The 15361-nt window shown below is 31.4% G+C and overlaps 1 protein-coding gene across 1 annotated transcript; it reads right to left on the bottom strand.

Moving 5' to 3' along the window:
• Window positions 1-6200: 6200 nt before the first annotated feature.
• Window positions 6201-10267, bottom strand: LOC133788663 (ABC transporter F family member 1). Its single transcript, XM_062226212.1, has 6 exons — window positions 10100-10267; window positions 9762-9989; window positions 9218-9291; window positions 8900-9110; window positions 8575-8809; window positions 6201-7651 (listed from the first exon to the last, which is right to left on the bottom strand). Exons 2-6 carry the CDS (start codon window positions 9978-9980, stop codon window positions 6594-6596), a joined length of 1797 nt encoding a protein of 598 aa, XP_062082196.1. The 5' UTR covers window positions 9981-9989; window positions 10100-10267; the 3' UTR covers window positions 6201-6593.
• Window positions 10268-15361: the final 5094 nt, after the last annotated feature.

Raw genomic sequence — 15361 nt, 5'->3', positions numbered from 1 at the left:
TTGTAGATCCACTTGCACCCAATGACCCTAAGGTCACTAGGCGCTTCCACAAGATCCTAGATGGAATTTGAGTACATGGACTCCATTTCCTGTTGCATGGCTTCGAGCCATAGTTCCTTTTCAAGGCTAGCCATTGCCTGTTTGAAAGACAACGGATCATTGTCACCAATGTCACCAACAACCATATTGGTTTCACCATCCAAACCATAGCAAACTGGGTTCCTAGAAACCCTCCCACTACGACGAGGTTCTGTGACTGTTTGCTCAGGAACAGTGATACTTTCTTCATTTAAATCGACTTGCGTCGGTTGCACATGAAGAGTGAGAATTTCATCATCAACTCGCGTTGATGACGATAGAACATTGGTTGGAGTCAATTCTTTAACCATATCCTCTTAAATTACTTTGCTGCGTGGCTTGAAATTTTGGACATAGTCATTTTTAAAAAAAGTAGCATTCGTAGAAGTAAACACTTTATTTTCTGAATGACTATAGAAAAGTCCACCCCAAGTACCTTTAGGATAGCCAACAAACATGCAAATTAATTGTATTTTTATAATTAATATGGTATTTTTATAATTAGTAATTAAATTAATTATTCAAGACTACTAGATTCAATATGGTAATTTTATAATTAATTATTCAAGACTACTAGGTTCATTTTGAAAAGAGGTGACATGAGGGGACCATGGATCCATGAACTCAAGCTCCAATAAGTTATCGTGAGTTTATTTATAACAAATAATTTACTACCTTATTAATTCCTCGTGACTCCACTATAGACTTAAAATTGCACTCTTGAATTCATAGAACGATTTACACCAAATGTAAATACGCTATCTATTGTTATAACCATGACCATCATTCAATCCTCAATAGATGATCTACTAATGAGATGGGTGAAAATTACCGTTTTACCCCTCATTGGTATTTTATCCTTAACTCGCACAAAGTTCCTTGTATATGATATTTCAGTAAATTTAATTACAGAAATGAGTACTCTATCATTTAACACTTGAATCAAGCTATAAAGAAATCATTGTTTCACTTCTTAAACAGAAGCTATAGATTTCATATCTATGATAAATACTCCCATTTAATTATACTACCGAATCTCCAATATGTAAGTACGAGCTAGTCCGTAGGGTAAGCTGGTAACGAACAAATCAAAAGACTTGAATAATATAATTAGCGGAATATTAATCACTCAGAATTAAGATTGAATTGACATATGGTCAATATTGTGATATGATTAAATTAGATTAGATAATAATGATACTTACTTATCTTGTCAATAATCAATATCGGTCCAGTCTAATGTAACAAAATACATCAAATCTTATCTGCTTGGCCAATGTCCTAGATATGACATTACACCAGATAAGTAAGTAGATCTTATCGTAGATTACACAATCAGTAAAAATCTAGTGTACTGATTTAATCTTAGGACAAAATGCTTTTGATTATATAATTACAATTATAATCCACTGTGACCGAGTCACTATAATTGTAACTATACATATGTTCGAAATTTTATAAACGTTTGTATTAATAATAATTAATTATGTAATAAAACATATAAACAACGCAATTTGATTGAACAAAATATTTTCTACTACTTTATTGATAATGAATTAATTACATAATAAATGTAATTTTATAAAGGCATAAAACCCAACACACACTTAGTACGGATTGGATAAATTATGAGCAAAATAGCACATATTAGATTAGATGAATAATCATACTCAAGAGTTGTATATGAGCCTTGTCCCATCCGTTGCAAACCCAATTTTTTACATGCTTAAAAAGGTGACTTGCCATTGTATTTGGGAAAACGAACTCATAAATAAGACATGGACCCCACCAAGCAAGGGATTGGGATTTTGGCACGAAAAGCATTACCATAAATATGTCCTTCCAACATTCTCTCTATAGTTCTTGGCTTTCAAGTTAGTTTTAAAAAATCTTTCTTACTTCCTATCCCTTTTTCATGTTTCTTGATAAAATGTATCACTCGTCAACATATAATAATTATATTTTTTTATCTCACAAAATGATTATTCCAATTCAAGTGTCATGAGTGACTGTAGATACACCTTCAAAGAGATAACTTTGATAAAGACATCATTTCTAAAATTTCATAAAACTATTTAAACATACATCACATCACTTTTATGTGTTAACCACTTTATTTAATCATACATACATTTAGGGGAGCACACGGGTCGGATTTTCGAGTTTTAGGTGCATCAGGTTCGGATTTTGCGAGTTTCGAGTGGAGAAAAGTGATACCGAATTCGGATTTCGAGTTTCAGGTTAGGCTGGCCAATTAGGCTTTGTGCCAAAAATGAGCATTGGTACAAATTTTTCAAAAATATCATTTTTTTTTTTACATTTTTTTTATTTTTAAAGTTTTTTGTTAGTTTGGTTCAATTGATTTTTTTACAAATTAGGCTTGGTAAAAATTTTGAAAAATATATAATCATGAAACATAAGTTTATAGAAAATTAGAAATTAAATAAATGTGATTTTAATGCATTTCAACAAACAAACTACAAAAGTAATATACTAAAACACTTAAACATAAAGTCCAAAGCCCAATAACTTACCTATTATCTAATGTCCAAAGTCTGAAAGGGATTTATTTAGTGTTATGTTTTTTTTAGGGTTTAATTTTTTTTTTAAAATTACACTCAGTCATGTTTTGGGTTACACCCGAACCCGTGTATGTTAAATTTTAGAACCCGACCCGAGTCATATCGGGTTCGGATCAAATTAGGCCCGAAATGAACGGGTTTTCTGAAAAAACGAATTCTCGGGGTTCGGGCCAGGCAGGTTATGCGAATTTTTGGGTTTCGCAGGTCAAATGTTCAATCAATGAGGTGTGCTTTTAAGTATATCATGACCAAATATTTTGTGTCTTGAATAGAGGTAAGTAAGCCAATTTGTGATTTAAGAAATTATCATATTATTTATATTTTCAAAACTATAGAGAATGTTTTGATTAATTTTTTTTAATATATTTATGTCATTCTTTTATAATATATGACATTGTTTACTTATTTAAAATTTATATAATAATAAAAAAAACATAATAAAAATAAATTAATACAATTTCTAAATATAACTACACAAACGGATTCTCTGTTTCTTTCATCTAATATATATATATATATATAATATATATAAACATTAAAAAAAATAAAGATTACATATTAGTTATTATTACAAAAATGATAATTTATAATATTTGAATTTATATTAATATAATTATTAAATATCTAGTCTTATATTAAATATTATTATAATAATAATATTTTATAATATTTAAATTTATATTAATATAATTATTAAATATCTAGTCTACAATATTTTTTCAAAGGTATATTCCGTTAAATATTTGTAAGATCTAAAAAAAAACTGTCACATCAAGAATCTCTTAAATGCACACTTTTTTTATATATAAAGATATAAAAAAATATTAAAACTAAAACTAAAATTTATAATATTAAATAAAAGTATTAGGTCATGATTTTGTCATTTTCCTAATGGTGTGTTTGGAAGTAATTGTGTAATTACTAGATCGTGTAATTAATAGGATATATAATTACATATCTTAGTAATTAACCTATATTTTAAAATACAATGTGTGTTTTGATGTCAATTGATAATCACTTATGAATTTTCATTGTCATGTTTGGCAAAATAATTAGTAATTACACATAAAAATAATATCATGTAATAAATATTATTTAAAATTACATAATGTAATTACATCAAATTTTCATAGGGTTATGAGAATTGGAGGTGACATGAGGGGACAAACATGGTTACTATGTAATTATATGGTCAGACAAACATGTCAAATCAAGTAATAACTCTAAATGACATCAAATTCCAATTATAGAGTGAGTTACCAAACATAATCTAATTTTTTCTATTTTATTTATAGTTTTGAACAGTTTTTCACAAAATAAATTATTCCCCCAACCTTGAATAAAGGTTTGGCAAAAAATTTCTCTTTTGATAGTAAAAATGTCGAATAAAGGTTTGGCAAAGCTTTTTCTTTTTATAGTAAAAATGGAGTGTATACTCATATCCAATAATAAAATAAGAATGAATCACTATTTACTCGTTGTATAAACCATAATCATTATGTCAGATTGAGCTGACATCCGTTACGGTCATTATTCGACTCAACGAATCTCCGTGTCAGAATCGCACATCAGATTTTCATTTCATACGGCTCCTCATTTATGTACATAATAAAATTAATACATGGAATAAAAAAAAATTGAAATATCTTCATTATAAACTTAGTCGTTTTCTTCATGCTCTTCAAGGGGTGCTATATATGGCTTTAAACAAGATTATATATAATGTGTATGGCCAAAATTCATAAACACAGTCGTGGAATGTGCAAAAAACATTATAAAATCAAACTTCAAAATTAGAACCATATGATCTACTATGAAATAAATCATTACAATTGTCATACTCCATCAATAACTAAGAATATTTATAACTTAGTAATATATTAAACTACCCCTTCCAAAAGAATAAATAAAACTAAACCAAGGAATTAAGAGTTTTATCTTATAAATTAGTAATTATACATCGAACCATAGCTAGAGATTCTTAAAACTACACTTGTAATTTTGAATTATATTTTATCAAAAAAATGAGTAATGATATGCGCATAAACAATGGCATAATAGTTTAGCCAAAACAATCATATTTATCAAAATTTGGTTTAATATATAATATTTTGGTATATATTTTAGGTGTACATAATTTTCTACAAAAAGAGCATGAAAGACAGCATAAGATAAATCAATAGGAAGAGAAACAGAGTGGTTACAGAGTGCAAAGAAAGTTGAGAAATAATGTTTTTTATTTTATTTGAGGTATTTGTTTGTAAGAAGAATAACTTATTTTGATAAGAGTAATGATAGATACCCACTTAATTTGCTCACTCAAATTATACACTATTATGTGTAATTAATCTTAACTATACAATTAAATATTGTGGGGTCCCTACTTAAAAATATCAATGATTAAGATTGCTTACACAACATGGTGTGTAATTTATGTATAAATTGAGTGTGCAAATTAAGAGTGCATACATCATTAATAAACATAGTAAGTCAGTGCATGTGGCACTAGAGAACCAGGGGGTCATCTTGAAAGATTGTAGATCCTTTCCCAAAGTGACAAATTTAAGCTTGTGAACATCAACAATATCATATGATAATTAGGCCAAATTGAAATCTAAGAGTATCTTCGTTGGAGTGTCAAATTAGTGATGTATTACTAAAATATAATTCATTTTACAAAAAAATTGCTCCAATTGTATGCCAAATTTGACATGTACTAAAAGTTTGACCAAATTTGGCACACAATATAGTATGGTGCATAATTTGTATCACCATAAATGTTATATTTTTTTTATTTACTTTTATGTCATTTATATTATTTTTATCTATTTGCATTAAATGATATACTTTTTACCTTACTATTTTATTATTATCTTATATTATCAACAATAAAATATAAAAAAATTATTTTATATTTTTAATAAATATCAAATTAGCATTAATGAAATATTAATTTTACAACCGTTTTTATAATTGTGCATTGAAACATAATGCTAAAAATTATGCTAAATATATAATATATCGACTTTTTATGAATATAACACACTATTGTCCAAAGTTGTGCAAAAGTTTATGCAAACCACCCAATTTGACAAAAAGTACAATCCAAATAACCCAACAAAAATTCAAATCACTCAATTATTATATTTTGACAGTTTAAAAATTATACCAACCCACCCAAACACCAAATAAATCAATTAAATTTTTTTTTCATTTATATATACATATATACAAGCATATTATTATATATATTATATAATATTAAATATTATTTTAAAAATTTTAATAATAAATTTAGAATAATATTTCTAAATTTAGAAAATATATACTATACTTTTACTTACTTTTACTTTGTTGAATTTAATTATTTGAATATTTATTTAAAAAAAACTTTAAAATTGATTTAAACGAGTTAACCCAGCTAACCTACCTAAAACATATTAGACGAGTTATACTGTATTTTTTTCTTAATAAGACAAATTAGAGTTAAATTTTTGCAACCCGATTAACCTCCCAAAAACAAAAACAAAAAATCAATAATTGGAATCAATAAATGATATCATCATTCTTATGAAACTTTTTAAAGTCTTTTAGAAGGCTAATATAATTATGATCTCAATACAACATTATATCGTTTGACAAAAAGCTCCGAGTCCTTGTGAATGCACGACTCACTTTCATAGCAACACAAAATAAAAATAGTGGGCAAACAAACTAAAAACAATTAAATAAAAAATACCAACTACTAACCGAGCATAGAATAATATAGCTGCTCATGTCGACTTTGAAACAATTACCAAGCCTGATCATTCCTTATAATCTATTGGCTTCCGAATTAATCCGTAGCTAAAAGGCAATGCCAAGAAGCATCATATCATCAACAAACAGCATGAAGCCAACCTTTACAGACGGTAAGCACTGTTATATGTGGCCTCAGTCAGATAAACCAGCCTTTTTCTTCAGATGCGCCTTAAAGTCCATAATACCACCCTCCCACCGGGTCACAGTTTGATTTTCACAAACCCAAATCTCCTGGGCGACCTGGTTGATGAGCCTGAAATCGTGGCTAACAAGAACCAAACCTCCATCCCACTCGTTCAAGGCCTCGGCAAGCGAGTCAATTGTCTCGATATCCAAATGGTTAGTTGGTTCATCCAGTAGAAGCAGATGAGGTTGCCTAAAAGCCAGCCAAGCAAAGATCACACGGCTCCTTTGGCCATCTGACAGATTCTTCATAGCCATCACCTGAGCCTTACCTGTCAGGCCAAACCTGCCAATTGAGCCCCTCATCTTCTCCTCCTCATTTCCAGGATACTCTTTGATCATATACTGTAAGGCAGACATATCCATGTCAAGCTTCTCAGTCAAGTGCTGATGGAACTGTGCTATTCTAAGGTGATTGTGTCGTCGGACCATGCCATCTGAAGGAAATAATTCCCCCGTCATCAGCTTCAGAAGCGTACTCTTCCCAGCTCCATTGGGTCCAACCAGAGCAATTCGTGAGTCCAGATCAACTCCGAAATCAATGTTCTTGTAAATTAGGTTATCAGGTGTGTAACCAAATGTTACTTCTACAAATTGAAGCACTGGTGGAGGAAGCTTCCCCACATCAACAAAACGGAAGACCAAAACCTTGTCCCTGGCAACCTTTTCAGTAAGTCCACCACGCTCCATTTTTGCCAAGGTTTTCTCTTTACTTTGTGCTTGGCGAGCTAGTTTTGCTGATCCGTGCCCAAACCGTGCAATATACTCCTTCATTGAAGCAATCTGTTCCTGCTCCCACTTGTACTGTTTCATTTGATTCTCCTCCAGTTCAGAACGTGTCTGAACATATTGATCATAATTGCCACTGTAAATCTTCAGTTTCTTGCTTTGCATGTGAATGATGTTTGTGCACACTCCATTTAGAAAATCCTGGGAATGTGATATTACGACCAGAATGCGCTCAAAGTTCTTCAAGGTCTCCTCCAACCACACACAAGCTTCCAAGTCTGCAACAAGTCAAATTAAGTATGTAAGTATCAACTTATCAGAAAAACAAAGGCTGAGGGGAAAAAAATTGAACACCAGTAGACTAACAGAACCAAAATTCGCTTCTTTATGATCTCTCCCATGTCAGGGGAGAAAGCTTAAAAAAAAAGCCTAAATGGTTAAACCTCAAAACAAACAGCATTACTTGAGGTTAATGGAATAAAAATAGTAATTGCTAATAGTGCATCACAAGACCAACTTCAGGTGGAGATGGATATGCTGCAATGTAAGAAATGATGTGGAGAATTTTTGGATAAATATATAAATTATGAAAAGCACAAGAAAAATGCAGGGAGAAAATTCCCAAGGAACTTCAGCTATGAAATCCTGTCCGCTATTATTAACTGCTAGAGAAAAAGATCTCAATAAATCTAAGTGACTGACAAATAAAGATCTCAACTTCCAAGAGGGAAAAAGAAAGCCTCATCTCCCAATGGAAACCTTATCTCCAATTAGGAGAAAACAAGCATATATTTATATAAACACTACAGAGAAAGTGCAACCACACAAAGTGAAGGGTTAAAAACTATCCTCTTCTGCATTAACATAATAAAACAATTGCTGGTCAGTGTAATTAAACTACAGCAGAGAAAAATATAAATTATGAGGAGACTTGCACGCGTACACTGCATCACTCCAACCTATCAACTGGCGAAATTAGAAATTTAAGAAAAGGAAAATGAAATACACACAAGAATAAAGATCTAACCATTTACAAGACATATAACTAGTTCAATAACCAGCTACAATCCTTATAAACAGTAAATCTTAGAGGCAAAAGAAGAATAAAAAACTAAAACCCTATGGAAAATTTCCATAATAGGGTATAACCCAAATACATTTAAACCTCGCCAAGCAAATTGTGTGTGCAGGTATTGCTTACCAAGATGATTGGTTGGCTCATCAAGCAACAAAATGGTTGGATTGATGAATAGCGCCCTGGCCAACGCAATCCTCATCCTCCAGCCACCTGAGAAATCTCTGGTTTTTTTTGCCTGCATCTCCTTGTCAAAACCAAGACCATACAATATCTCAGCAGCACGTTTCTCTGCTGTAGCTGCATCCATGGCTTCCAGACGTTCATAAATTCGTTCAAGCTGTTCTCCACCTCCATCATCCTTTAAAAAAGAGGTAAAAATCATAAGCCACTACAAATATTCACTCAAGTAAGCTCTAAAACTACTAAGTTACTGCAACTGTGAACACACCTGCGCCGACAAGAGTTCAACTTCTTTCTCCAATTTTATCTTCTCCTCATCACAGCTTATAACAGCCTCAAGTGAAGACATATCAGAAGCTTCAATTTCTCGGGACAGGTGATAGATATCCATATGCTCAGGTACGGGAAGCTCTCGGTGCCCAATTGCATTGAGAAGAGTAGACTTACCACACCCATTTAATCCAAGCAAACCATAACGTCTGACACATTTTCAACAGGGTAACAAAAAACATCAGGCACAGTATAAGTATAAGTTAACAGTCCAACTAGAAACTTATAAAAGTAAAATTTAAAAGATTGGACTAACCTGCCATAGTTGAGCTCCAATTCAGAATCCACAATGAGATCATGCCCATGAAAGGTAACCGATAAAGACTCTATCTGCAATGTATAGAAAACAAAAATCATAACGGTTTCTATTACTCATGAGAGAGTTATTATCATGTACAGTGCTAGAAAATAAAGTGATAATCTATCATCTGTATTCACATCTTCTATAAAAGGATAACTTAGTAGGTACGATGAAAACAAATGTTCTATTTATATGAATTTATATATATATATGTATGTATGACCACACACACGGATGAAATTTAATCAAAATACAACTGAAAATACACATACATCTGAGAAAATATAAAAACTGCGAGTTTTCCAGAGAATAATTTATCAATCAACGAGCTACTTTACGCAACAATTACACCCACGCAACATCCACCCAAAACAACAGCAATAAAAATACACAATAAAAAAATAATTGCAGAAACAATCTTGTCACAAATTTAGTCCCATAACCTAATTTAAAACAAATTTTAAGCTAAAATGAATACTCAAACCAATTCGAAACTTACGCGAATATCTCTAGAGAGAGGGTGCGAGCAGAGCACACCAGTGCAAGTCCGATCCGAAATCTCAAGCGCCCCAACCCCGTTCGCCAGCTTATCGGCTCCATTCTGCGACACGGCCGCCGCCTTTGATGAAGCAGACGATGCAGCAGCTTTGCCTCCCCGCTTGGCTGCCGCCGCGGCCTTTTTCTGTGCGGCCTTCTTCTTGCTGGCGTCCGAAACCATCCTTATAACCTAATCCACCAATCAACAAAAAATAAATAATAAGCCCTAAGTTGGAAAAAAAATTATATATATGGAATAATAAAACAGAAAAATTGAGAAAGTTAGATCAGAAATCAAACCTTCGTAGATTGCAGGGATGGGTTCTGGGTGGGGCGATGAAGGAGAACGGAGGAGTACGATCAGATCTAGGGTTTTCAGGCGATTGTATAGATGAACGGTTGTGTTTCGTGAAAAGAGTAGACAACACCCAAACAGAGGAGAAAAGAGGGTTAGGATTTTGGAAGAAGGGCAGGAGTTAAGAATTTATAAGGGAGAGTGGGTTCCACGTGTCCCCTGTATATACTGTTCTATTTTAAAAATAGTCCAACATTAGGGCACACTTTTGTGTTGTGTGAGTTGCGTATGCAATCACAATTTTTAATACTCTCTTTAGGAAAAATGCCAACGAGTTAGGTCGGTCTGATATTTTTTTTCCCTCCGTTAAACGATGTCGTTTCTACTCATGACTCGTGGATAGCTTTATAATTACTACTTTTTTTTCTTAAGTGGTAAATCTTACACCTAGATTTGAAATTAAATATTCGTTCAATTTACTTCATTTTATACTAGTAAACTATTAAATATTGAGAATTCTTTGGTAGTCTCTAATTACACTCCCTTATATTTTTGTTACTTGGATAGTATAGTCTAATTTTCTTTTTATATAATAGCGTACATTATATCCATAGCAGACATATTGTTAGTTTTTTGGAAATTCTGGAAAATCTACGGTGTTGAAAATAGAGTTTAAAGAATCTATTGCACAAGAGCATGTTTCTACTTTATCACCCACTTTGATTTCACGTTTTTGTGAAATATATACATGAATCGTTTCTGGATTATAACTAGAACCCCTCTTTTCTGGATTCATCTCGCGTCAATAACTCGACCTCTACTACATGTAGGTAGTTTTAGACAAGTTTCCTTTGAAGTGAATATCTAAATGCCAAGTATAGCTCGTAATAATCTATCTTCTGGAGCATACGATGATTCTTTTGCCATCTGAGTCGTTAATTTACCTACTAAAATATCGCTTGTCCCCATATACATATGTGAAATTGATAGTTTGAACTTTGATTTCAGCACCATAAATTATTCGAAATATCTTAAAAACCAAAATGATGTCTACCATAACTACAATGTATACCGTCATATAAAAATTTTAATTAATAATTATCCAAGTGCCGAAAATATGAAAGGGTATATTGGTAATCTCCATTTTAGAGGGACTACTAAAGAAAATCTCATTAAATATAATATACAACGAGGGTTGGGAGTTAGAGACCTTGAGATGTTCAATCAAGCTTTGTTGGCAGAGCAAGTTTGAAGAGTCACTAGAAACCCAAATAGTTTGGTTAGTAAGGTGCTTAAAGTTGGTTATTTCCCTAACTCAAGCATTTTGACTACAAGAAGTATTCTCTAAGGCCTCTTTTGTGTGGAGAAGTTTATTACGGGGCAGGGAAGTGATCTTGAAAGGTTATAGATGGAAAGTTGGTAATGGTAACATTGTCAAAAATTTTAAGGATATGTGGTTGCCTAGACCTTCCATATATAAAATCATTAACCAAACCTCCTTGCCAAAGGACTTGTATGTTATTATTCTTAGAAAATAAGGTGAAAGTTGGGATAGAAACTTTATTTAGTTCAATTTTTCTATGTATGATTGTAACTCCTTGGATAGCAAAAACCGTTACACTTTGTGTTTTAAATTGTATTAGACTCTCTAAACGAGTCTCTTGGGCATAAACGTGATTAACTTGTGTTAGACTTGTATGTTAAATTTTTTTTATCAAAAGGGATAACCATTTCATTAAAAATGTTTACGTTCATACATGGGATCCCAAAATAACGTACAAAAGGTTAATTACAATTCAAAAGTTACAACCAGCCGACCTAAGCGGAAAAATAGGTTTTGACCCTAGTTTATCTGAGAAACCTCAGCCGTGGTGGTCGAACAACCGCATATGTACACGTCGCCACCGAAGCTCTCCAACTCTTGGCTGGTCCGGCTTCCCTTTCCCCTTACCTACACTACAAAGCACCCATGAGCTAAGGCTCAACAAGAAAACTTAAACATGTGCATAGGCACAACATTTTACAGAATCATAAATAACATGCCTAGCAGTAATAACCTTACTCACGCATGAATTCTATTTAGATAAGTAACTACAGTGTGACATTGAGGCATGTTGCCCTAAATACGTGACCATAGAGTCACCCCAGGGGCCGCTGCCCTAAATAAATGACTAATAAGTCATACTGGGGCTCGTTGCCCTAGGATATGGGACTATAGAGTCACCCTGGGGCCCACTGCCCTATCCTCCATATAACTAGCCTTAAAGTTGGCCCATCGTATCTGGTACTTTAATTTTCCAATGACCATAAGGTTAATTAAGCGTATATCACGCTTCTGATTAGGCCTAATCATATCGATTAGCGCTCAGCGCGCTATTGCAGCCCTTGAGTTATAAGTCAATGCTTTCGACCAGCGCTCAATGCGCTATTGCCGTCCTTGACTTATAAGTCAAGCCTTTTTAATCAGATAATGCAACAAGCATACTGTTGGGTTTTATGCCCTTAATAAAACCATTTTTCTTATGTAACACGTTATTATTATCAATAAAAGAAGTAGAAATCATTTTGTTTATTCAATTGCATTGTTCGCTTGTTTTATTACATGTTTATTCAATTAATACAAACATTCATAAAATCCTGAACATATGGATAGTTACAATTATGGTGACTAGGTCACAGTGGATTATAGTTGTAATTATATGTTCAAAAGAACAAGTCCTAGATTAGATCAGTGCATTGGATTTTCACTGATTAGGAAATCTACGATATGATCTACTTACACATTAGGAGTGTGATGTCTTGTCCAAGGCATTGACCAAGTAGATATGATCGGATGTATTTGGTTACATCGGACTAGGACCGATATTGATTATTGATTGATAAATAAGTATCGTTGTTATCGAATCTAATCAATATCACAACGTTGACCATAGGTTAAGTCGATCTTAATTCTGAGTGATAATATTCTGCTAATTATATTATTTAAATCTTTTGACTTGTTCGTTACCAGCTTACCCTACGGTCTAGCCCATACTTACATCTTGGAGATTTAGTAATGAAATTGAGTGGGAGTATTATTCATAGATATGAAATCTATAACTTCTGTATGAGAAGTGAAAAGATGATTTCCTTAATTGCTTTGTTCAAAAGGTTAAATGATTGAGATCTCATTTCTGTGATTAAGTTCACGGAAATATCATTTATAAGGAACTTAGTGGGAGTTAAGGATAAAATACTGATGAGGGGTAAAACGGTAATTTTCACACAGCTTGTTAGTAAGTCATTGATAGAGGATTGACTAACTGTAATGGTTATAACAATGGATAACGTATTTATGCTTTGGAAAATACGTTCTATGAATTCAAGAGTTCAATTCTAAGTCTATAGTGGAGTCATGAGGAATTAATAAGGTAGTGAAATTATTCGTAAATAAATTCACGGTAACTTATTGGAGCTTGATTTCATGGATCCATGGTCCCCGCATCACCTTTGAGTAAATCATCTAGAATGTCTCAATTAATTGATTTAATTATCAATTAGGATTTTTTTTTAAAGTTGACTAGGTCAATTTTGGAAAATTTATAGAGATATGAGATTTAGAGAATAAAAGAGAATCTTTGGGTAAATTTATTAATATTGATAAATTGGTGTCAATATAAATAAATAAAAATTAAATCAAGTTTCAAATTATAATTAGTTAATTTGAATAAGGATTTAGTTAATTAATTAAAATAAATAAATAAATAAAAGGTTTTGAATTTAGGCCCAATTGGGGTTTAAATTCAAAATAAAAGTATTGGGCCCAAGTCCATTTGTGGGAGCCCAAGGCTTTTATCTTTTTGTTTATTAGTTTAATTAATTCAAAATTTAAATTTAAATTTAAATAAAGCCCATTAAGTTGTCTATATAAAGAATATGATATCTAGCGTTTTCATAAGTCAGTATCAGTTAATTCATTGGGTAAGTGAAAACCTAGACACTCTAATCCTTTCTTAGCCACTTTCTCTTCTTCTTTTCTAGATCTCTCTCATGTGTTGAGAACTAGCCCACACTAGTTCTAGATTGATCAAAGGCTTGGTGAGGAAGACTGTGTTGCTGATCTAGTTCAATCTCTTGATAATACTCTGCTACAGAAAGGAATCAAGAGTTAGAGAGATTGATGGAAGGAGTTGTTCCAGTTCCGCTGCGTATTCGTAAGTTTCTATATCATTGTGTTTATGTTAATTTATGAATCTAATGTTCATATGTATGTCATGTTATTCTATGTTTCTATTATGTGTTTGGAAAAATAATAGGAAGCATGCATCTAGATTTAAATTTTAAGATCCTACAATTGGTATCAGAGCCAGGTTGCCTAGATCTAGACGTGAAGAATACATGATTATATATGTTTGTTGACATGTTTGATTTTAAAAGTTTAATTGGATGGTACATGAAATTTGATATGAATGTTTTGAATGTTTATGTGTCATATTGCTAATTTAAGTTGTCATTTTTTTTTTCATGCATTTTCAGATCTTAATTGGTGCTTGATAAAATGCTCATTGAAAAATTGCACAATTTTTTTTTTGGGTAGTTGCCCATTTTTTTTAATATAAATGTTTATATATATATATATATATTATATTAAAAAAAAAAAAAAAAACTAAACCGTATATGTATATATATATTTATATGTATATATGTTTATATATATACATTTTTTTAAAATAACCGAATATATATATAATTTTTTAAAAAAAAATTGTTAACCATAATATGTAATATACGTGTATATATATATATTTATATATATATATGTTTATATATATTTATATATAATATAAAAGTTGGTTAAGAGATTTTTTGTTTTTTGTTGTGCTAAAGAAATATCTTAGTTTCCAATTTTAAAACTTTGAGATATTTTCTTTAATGACAATTAAATTAATTTTATGTTTAATTAATTATGTGGTAAGTTTTCAATTGGGTAAAACTTTATGGTAATTAATTAATAAGTAAATTAATTTTGATAACTCAATTGATTGTTTTAGATATTGATTGATTTATTTATTTTAGCAATTAATTTATTTATTTTGGGAATAAATGTAATGATACATAAAGATGTGTAACATGTCATATAGGTTTTCATGTTAGGCCCATCCAATTAATAAGAAAATTAACATATCTAGAATCATTATTAAGTTATTTTTTGCATTTGGGCTTTAAATATAAGTATAATGATGGCCCATTTTTTTTGTTTTGAAAAATGTGGGAAAAATCAAATAAAA

The sequence above is a fragment of the Humulus lupulus genome, chromosome 7, assembly GCF_963169125.1.
Source record: "Humulus lupulus chromosome 7, drHumLupu1.1, whole genome shotgun sequence".
NCBI lineage: Eukaryota > Viridiplantae > Streptophyta > Magnoliopsida > Rosales > Cannabaceae > Humulus > Humulus lupulus.
This window is presented reverse-complemented; position numbering and strand designations above follow the sequence as displayed.

Excerpts from the sequence above, each read along its gene's own strand:
- LOC133788663 (XM_062226212.1), bottom strand. The coding sequence starts at position 9,980 with ATGGTTTCGGACGCCAGCAAGAAGAAGGCCGCACAGAAAAAGGCCGCG. Across the intron at positions 9,292-9,761 it reads CTCTCTCTAGAGATATTCGC|ATAGAGTCTTTATCGGTTAC; the intron begins GTAAGTTTCGAA and ends TATACATTGCAG. Across the intron at positions 8,810-8,899 it reads TTGAACTCTTGTCGGCGCAG|GATGATGGAGGTGGAGAACA; the intron begins GTGTGTTCACAG and ends TCTTTTTTAAAG.